Source organism: Pyxicephalus adspersus, chromosome 11 (genome assembly GCF_032062135.1).
Source record: "Pyxicephalus adspersus chromosome 11, UCB_Pads_2.0, whole genome shotgun sequence".
Taxonomy (NCBI): Eukaryota; Metazoa; Chordata; class Amphibia; order Anura; family Pyxicephalidae; genus Pyxicephalus; species Pyxicephalus adspersus.
Window position 1 is genome coordinate 7,337,750 of NC_092868.1, and position 9,021 is coordinate 7,346,770.

At 36.2% G+C, this 9,021-nt stretch overlaps 1 protein-coding gene across 1 annotated transcript in view; it reads left to right on the forward strand.

Annotated features, from left to right (window-relative positions):
- LOC140341354 (uncharacterized) overlaps window positions 1-2,117 on the forward strand; it is a 9,649-nt gene extending 7,532 nt beyond the window's left edge. The window contains exons 4-5 of the mRNA XM_072427031.1: window positions 1,132-1,284; window positions 1,852-2,117. Coding sequence (XP_072283132.1) covers window positions 1,132-1,284; window positions 1,852-1,985 — 287 coding nt within the window. The 3' untranslated portion in view covers window positions 1,986-2,117. The remainder of the gene's footprint in view (window positions 1-1,131; window positions 1,285-1,851) is intronic.
- Window positions 2,118-9,021: the final 6,904 nt, after the last annotated feature.

A 9,021-nucleotide genomic window follows, 5' to 3' on the forward strand; every position in this document is an offset into this window, starting at 1 on the left:
GGATAGATAGATAGATAGATAGATAGATAGATAGATAGATAGATAGATAGATGGATAGATAGATAGATCTCTTTGCAACCAATAAGAAATCAGCCATTTTCTTCCCAGTATGTTCCCAGTACTGAATTTTCTTTTCATTGAGTTTTTGCTTTGCAATAAGTATTTGAGAGAAGAAGATAAAGCATGAGTTTAATTACCAAGGGAGTTGTACTTAATCACTTAGCTTATTGAATTAAATAAGAAATCACCATGTAAAAAAAATGGTATCAAGAGAAAAAAGGAGAGAGGGAGGCATTTTATGTGGCAACACTGTGAAATAATATGTCTTTTAATGACAAATAAAGTATCATGTGCTATACAGATTTCACTTGTGCTTGCAAATGGGTCTATTTCAAAGTATAGTATAAGTTAGAGTTTTAACTACTGTCTCACTATTCCAGCGCGTTTAGCCATCTGGATTCCTCAGAGAATTACTTGGAGACTGGATAATGGCATAAACCCTTCTAAGAGATTTTACAGTATCAATTAACATAAAAGTGGTACAGCATACTCCAATCCATACTTTCAAAGAAGTTTGCACATCTAAGCATGTAGGTTGTATAATACATACTATATATACATATAATATGAAAGTCATGTAGTACATATACAATAATTTTTATGTACTAAATCAAAAATAATTGTGTTCATGCAGGGTTATTAAGGTTCACATGATTACTGACAAAAATAAAATGTTATTGGAGTCACATACTTGTCACAAGTAATACTGTAAAATTTCTTAGATGGGTTGTTTATACTAGTCTCCAGTCTCCAAGTAATCCCCTGAGGAAGCTAGATGGTGAAACGCATTAGAATAGTGAGACATTGAGTTAAAACTTTAATTTATACTATACTTTGAAATACAGTCATTAGTAAGCACAGGTGAACTTTTTTTTTGTCATTAAAAGACAAGTTATTTCACAGTGTTTCCACTTAAAATGCCTCCCTCTTTGCTTGTTTTCTTTTTCATAATTTTTTTCTGCCTGGGCAACTGCATATAGATGTCCCTTGCGGATCCACAATTCATTCTTTCCTTGTAAAAAAAGTATTGTTAATTATATTACAGATAATCTATGTTTTTATTTTTTTGAGAACTCTGTCCTGATCCATTGCCACCAAATAATCTCAAGTGCCCAAGTTGCTATAAGAACGGAACTACTGATGTCTGTGAAAGCAACGAGGAGGTGCTCTGCGGTGGGGCTGAAACTGAGTGTTTGGAATACAGAGGAATTCTTGAGCTGTCCAGTATGTATCTATTCCTACAACTTCAGCATACTTACCATTGTGATAATATATATAGATTGTGATATATATATATATATATATATATATATATATATATATTTGACAAAGGTCAAATCACTCACTCTACTTTTACCAGGTGGTCTGACCATTGGGACTCATTGCCCCAGGGTGACAATGTTCCTTCAACAAACTCCATCTATTAAGGAATGTCTAGGAATGTCAACTATGTCACTCTAAATGACAATAGACCCCCTTCTTCATCTCAATAATAGAAAGGGGGGGTTTCTAACATTATCGGAGAAATGTCAGGCAAGGCTTATAGCACTGTTTGAGATTTCACCCCAACATTTATAGCCCATTTCTCTTTAGGTTTAGGCCCAATGAAGTTTTTATTGCTATCCTATAGAGAAATTTTCCATCAAAATCAACCCTGCAGGCAATGCTTTTAGTAAACAGGAAAGTCTGCAATGGGGTAGAGACCGAAATCCAACATCTAAATAATGGAATGAAGCTCCTTTTTATTTAGAAATATTATTAAGATTAATAAAGTCTTATTTGTATTTACAGATACTCTTATATTACCATTATCATTGAAAGCCTGCATTACACAAGGAGGTTGTGATAACGGATTTGCAGCTATTCCTGGAGCAAAGGAACATCAGCGGGTCTTGATGAAGTGTACCCCTGCCATTCCAGTTTAGCTAAGCTAAAGATCGCTGTCCAGTCAATGTAACTGCAACCCAAGCCCCTGTCCCTGACAGCTAAAAACATACATTCAATGTATAAAACGGCATATGTGCTCAGTGCACGTCAATAAAAATTTTCAACTTCCTTTAAGTGCCACTTTGTTACTTTTAAGACGTTGTACATTTGTCAATATACCCAATATATGATGTACTGAATATATGCATACACTGCACACAAGGTGGTGCCTTGGTCAGCATACAGATTAATTTAAAATGTGTACAGATGTATTGAGTGATATTGAGTAAAATGTTTCAGCACTTTCACCATTTTTTTGTTTTTTTTTATATATGAATTTATTTATCCTACAGTTTTCTGTTCTATATGACCTAAATGAGCAGCATCTAGGATCCAAACCTCCAGAGGTTAAAACTCGAGTCTCGTGACTTGGACGCAAGTCCCACTCAGGACACCTAATGAATGACTTGCGACTCGACTTGGGGGTTTTGCCCAGCGACTTGCAACTCGACTTGCGACTTGACTTCCGGCTTCCTCTGCTGACGGCTGAAGGGGGCAGGGAGAAGGGTGGTATTACAGAAGCCTCACTGCCTTCTTCCCTGCCCCCTTCAGCTGTCAGAGGAGAAAGTCATGGACTTAGAATGCGATCCAGAGCTGTTTCTATATGGGGACAAATGGGGATAAATGAACAATGACTTGGGACTCAATGTTGTCAAATACTTGGGACTTAATTTGGACTTGAAGGGTGATGATTTAGTCCAAACTCTGCAATCCTCTAATACCAAACTCAAGCTTAAAGGGCAGCTCTATTTTTGTTGCTAGTTGTCCTGTTATCCATTGCTATATCCACTGGGTTTAGCCCACCAGGCTAAATACCTCACTTTTTTATGTATAATCAATATTTATTAGAAAAAAATTTAAAAGAAGCAGGAGGAGGGGAGATTGACAGTTGTAATTTAGTGCATACAATATAATACATTCCAAAAGTATCAATAGTATCAAAAGTAACATACCAACATACCAACGAGAAAGGAGAAAAAAAGAGAGATAGAAGGGGGTGGGGATAAACACATATATCATCAACATTTCCAGTTAAAAAAACAATATAAATGTTAACATTTTTATTACAGCATAGCACTTACGCGTGGAGATTCCATAAAAGATAGCTGACCAAGTTGCCAAAAAATAATCATTCTGCAGTGCACAACCCAGAAATTATTTTAAGCTGGGTGGGAAGAATTTGGAGGTGGGTGGCAGCCCCTGTATATGTATCCTTATATATGTAGCCCCCCAAAAGTAGCCAGGTTGTCACTGGAAAGTGCCGGGTGGTGCGCCCGAGAAAAAGGGTCTGGGGAGAACATCGCTCTGGTCATCATCTTCTGCTACCACTTCTTCCATATGCCTAATGTTTTCTAATTCCAACAGCCAATTCGGGAGGGTGGAAGTTATAGTAGATCTAAAAAATAAAATTAAATACATCCAGTTGGAATGATTTCAATCAGACTAGATGCAAAATCCACTGCTCCCCACTAACATTAAAGAAAAATATCTGCATGGGGTCCAAGCTAATATTAAAAGCAGACTCTTTCATAGGATTGGGACCATTGTGGAAATGAGGGCTCCAAGTGTTTGTGACAAAATGGGCATGGACAAGTAGGACATGGAGATGTAGGGGCATAGATCAGTACAATAAATAACGAATCCTTAGTGATAGGCTTATATGTTACTGAAGTAATTGCCGAGCCCGGTAGGTATAAATTAACAAAGAAAGAAATATGTGTAGCAGCTCCTTATGGCAACCATGTTTTTGTTAAAACTAGTAAAATTCTTTATTTAGTCTAATAGGATAAAACAAACTTACAAAAGGTACACATACTTTTAAAGAAAAGGGTGGGATTCTGACAATTTTAAACAAAACAAAATTATCTTGACAATTGTATTTAGGGTAGATTTTTCCATTAATAATTTCGATCTTAAGTTTAGTAGGTCAAATTGTACACCATATAAATACAGTCTCACCCGACGCGTTTTGCCCTTATGGGGTTCTTCAGGGGATAGTGAGACTCTAAAATTCATACAAATATGTATGGTTATAGGTTATGCAAATTGAAAGATGGATTACAGAGACATATATTTCAATAAAAAGCAATAACTTACTTGGTATATTAACCCAAAACTCAGTGCAATCAATAGAAGATCAGAAACTGGAGTCACATCAAATATCAAGTCAATGGTGACGAGGATTAGCGAACTAAGTAAGCTCTATGATAAAATAATACAAATTTTTAAGAACATTGGAAATACTAAATAACAGTGAAAGCTACAAGGTGAGAATAAATTTAGTTTACTTGGACAGTGTGTTATTGGGTACTGTTGATATATAGGCTTGCTTGTTAATAATTGTGTAGTCTATGTAAGTACTCGAGTTAATTTGAGATTGGTAGATCATGATTCATAGAATTGAAAGCTTCTGTAAATAAATAGAAAAATAAAAGGAAAAATAAAGATAAAGAAGAGCTAAAGAAAAGAGCTGAAATAAAGAAGGATGAATAGAATGCAATATATTAATTATCCACAAGATGGCGTACCTGGAATTGGAATCCTAATGGGAACTTTAAACAGATGTTCTTAATGATTGTCGATATTGCTAATTATGACAGATCGATAAATAGAAGTGAATTATAATAAACTACAAGTTTGCTAAAAGTTTGTATCGTTTAGAATTTTATATTGAAGAGCATGCCTTTGGAACGTGTATAGGCTTGTATAACGGTAACCTTATAAGTCATTGGAAATATCCTTTTATAGAAGATGGAAAACACGGGAGTGTTCAATTGGTGCTAGAGAAAGAAAAAAACATTTTGCTGCTGGATTTGAGATGAGGCTTGGTGTTTGTTAGCTCTTGGTTCATTACTTACTTCAAACTGGTATGGGAGAGAGGAACAGAAGGGAAGGTTGGTAGTGGCCGTCCAAAGGATAACTGACGCTGCCTGCAACCCTTCCCTATATGGATATCCTATTGAAAGCAATTGGGAGGCAGTGCGTGTTGAATAAAGTTGCAAATGTTTTAAAACTCCAGTGGGCATGTGCCTGGTATAAACTATAGATAAGTTCAATTTTTTCTGCCCTCACATGTGGAATTTCATCCTCAGTGAGGGGAGAAGAAAAGTGTGATCAAATGACGCAGCAAATTAATTATAATAAGCCCCCCTATCGGTGGATGGGCTTTAAAGTCATTTCACTAATCTTTTCTTTTATATGAATTTTAGAGTCTCACTATCCCCTGAAGAAGCCCATGAGGGCGAAATGCGTCGGGTGAGACTGTAAGTATATGGTGTACAATTTGACCTACCAAACTTAAGATCGAAAACATTAATGGAAAAAATCTACTCTAAATACAATTGTCAAGATAAACTTGTTTAAAATTATCAGAATCACTCCCTTTTCTTTATAAGTATGTGTACCTTTGTAAGTTTGTTTTATCTTATTAAGCTAAATAAAGGATTTTACTAGTTTCTACAAAAACATGGTTACCATAAAGATCCGCTACACTTATTGTCTTGTATGTAGTAAACAAACACGCATTTACAGAGAGCATTGACCCACATTACCAATAATTTACAGTCCAGCATAAGAGGGCAGAGATTTTGCCCCTAAAATTGGCAAGGACTATCATTAGGGGCCATACCATGACCCAAGTGTGGGTTGTGGGGGTTTGAAGGCAAAAAGCTTGTTGGAATCTAGAAGCCTCATTTCTTAATGGGGCCCCAGTCATCGACCTTCTTGGAACTGGACATTTTAAGGAACCCCTAATGATACTGTTTATCTATACTCCCCATTGTATCACTTATATCATTACTTTATTCAAGTTGAGAAGACTTTTACAACCGGATTGGATTAAAGATTTTGATTTGCATTTATTATTTTGTTTTTGATTCTTCCGGCACTAGGCTAACCTTATGATTAGATCCATAGTGACACCTGCTGTTTAAATATAAATTACATTATTTATTAAGTAGGAAAGAGTGTGATATGTTTAATCTCATGAAGAAGAAAAGTCAATCATCTTAAGCAACATAGAAGGAATGATTCCTAGGCAGGAATCCCTGGAGTGATAACTAAGGGCGGGGTATTTGCTTGAAAACGGTCTGGGGTGCATGGAGGGCAGCTGAAAAAGCAGGACATCTAAAGTCGGGATTCAGTTAATTTCAGACTCTAGTGTAATGAAAAGCAAATGTGTTTTGGAAGTTCAAAGGGTCCCCTGTATCAGGTTAAAGAAAGTGTTCTGGACTGATAAAATTTGAGCAGACTGGAGGAGGAGTTAGTATAACCATTCTGAGGTCAGTTTAATATATTTTGTTTACCGGTAAGCAGGATGACACAGATTACTGATTTAACAGTATGAACAATAATCATAGTTAATATTCATAGGTGAACTTTCCAATTGTGGGAAATATTCACCTAACAACGAATTTAATAGTTACACCTGTTCAGCCAATTACATGGCAGCACATCACAGAACTTAGGTATTGTCAAGATGAGCTTCTAAAGTTTAAACCGAGCATTAGAATGAAGAATAAGGGCAATTTAAGTGACTATGGCATGGGTACTGGTTCCAGGCTGACTGGTTTAAGTATTTCAGAACAGAATGGATATACTGGTAAGCAGGCATAAGAAAATTATTCCGGCACTATACCAACCAGATGAACGTTTTGCAAATTTGGTATTATTTTCTAAAATTACCTTTCTTCTCAAATTCAAATTACTTCTTCTATTCCCTGTATATAAACATTCTAATCATAGTCCAGTGCTTATTCCCTATTTAGATGTCTGAATTGTGGGTTGAGAGTTTGTATTATAAAAGAGCCTGCAAAAGTTCTAGTAAGGATACCGTGGCACATATAGCCCTGTGAGTTGGCACCTTATAATATTAAGTGTCTTTAGATAAATTTACTAGGGTTGTGTAATGTAATGGTTGGCTGCTTTATTCTGCTTAAAGGCTTAAGCTTGAGTTGTATACTTGTGCAATTTTTTATTTACTGTGATTGTAAAGGAAAATAATACCATTGTTATTTAGTCATAATTCTGCTGCTGCTGATAAAAAAATAAGATTTTTGGGGGGGCTAAAATAGCTTGGTACTTACTTCAGGCCAGGTCTGGGTCAGAATATTATCATGATCATTGCTTCTTTTGCCACTTGGGCTTATTCTATTAGATTATTCAAAAAGGTATTAACCCCCCTGGAGGTATTCCCAAGTGTGGCTCGTGGAGAAATTTCTTTACAGAAAGTGGTAACCCTGAGCTCATGGTGGAATTAAGGACTTACCTGGTCCTCACAAGCCCACGGTGTCCTTCAGCGATGTCAAACCAGCCTCTAGGTCCACTTGGTGATGCCTGGCCAGTATCAGCGTTCGGTTGGCGATGCCCGGCATCTGTTTCACCTGGCCTTGCATCCTGACATGTGAGCGTTGTAGACACGAGGCTAGGGGATGCAGATAGTGGCGGAGTATGCAACATGTGTGTGAGCAGCGTGCGTGCATCGGGGAGGGGGGGGTGGGACCATTGGGAAATTTAAAATTAGAAGTATTTATACATGTCAAATGTACTGATTTGACATGAAAAAATACTCAAATAAAAGTATTTACAGATATTGCCAGTCTTCTGCACCAAAAAATATTTGAAGAAATTTCCAGTACAAAAATGTGTAGCTTGGAAGGCTGAACAATATTACATGAACAGTTGAATGTCACTACAGCTACATAAATACAAAGTATTGGCATTGTGAGCGTCAGAACACATTGGATATGGATCAGTATCTATAAAACATTTAAACCTGTCAACGATTACGACATTACGACCGGTCAACGATTATGCAGGATTATACATGAACAATCATATTGTGCACAATTCTGTACATGCTGTAACAATATGATCGTTCATAAATAATTTACCAACAGTGTCCACACGCTAGATACAATCGTTTGAACGATGCAGGGAGGGACATGTAAAGGAGAAAGTGTACCGCAGAAACATGCACGATCATTGAACAACCGTACACACGATAGATAGTGAAAAATCGTCGACCAATCAGATCCACCGTGGCGGTCATTCATTTCCAACGACAATCCTCGTTCGTTGGCGTCCTTCGTCACTTTTTTTGGGCCAATCAGTTGTTCATCGGTCATTCGATGGTCGTTTCTAACGATAATTATTGGACGCGTGTATGCAGCTTTAGTCTACACGGACTGTTTCCCCAGCGTTTAACCTGAGGCTTTTTAAAGCCCATGTTTGTCCCCATGAAGTCCCCATGTTTGAAGTCCCCTAATCTACACCCGGACGTTTCCTTCAGGCACGTTTTTGAGTGTTATCTTACACGTTGTTTGCAACATTTAAAAATATAAAACGCTGGATAAACGCCGGAAAACACTTCCATTGAACTCAATGGAGGCTTTTTCAAGCGTTTTTAAGCTTTTATGAAAGCTTCCATTGGGGGCTTTTATAAAAATTTTTAGCACTGATACCATTATAAAAAAATTAACATTTTTTTTAATACATCGATTATTTAATTATATATTATATAAGCTTATATATTATATAAGCTACTGTACATTACATTATACACTATTTTTTTTTAAACTTTTTTTTAAAGATTTTTTTAAAGATTTTTTTTTAAAGATTTTTTTTATGCTTTATAAAAAAAATTTTATTAATAAATTTATAAAATTTTGGACATATTTCGGTGAGTTATGCGGTAATTAGGTGAATTATAAGTAACTATTGAGTAATTTGGTGAATTATAGCCTACAATCTAAAATAAATTTCCATGCAAAAAATTTAACACTTTTTGCATGGAAGTTTGGAAAGAATTAGAATACCCGGCGTTCGCTTACACGTCCCTCAGCGATTCCTGATGATGTCCGTGCATGCGCCCGTCGATGGGGGTCGTAGCAGGAAATTCAAATATTTTGTATTGGATTCAATACAAAGTCCTGTATCCAATCCAATACAAAATAATACAAAATATATTTATGTGGT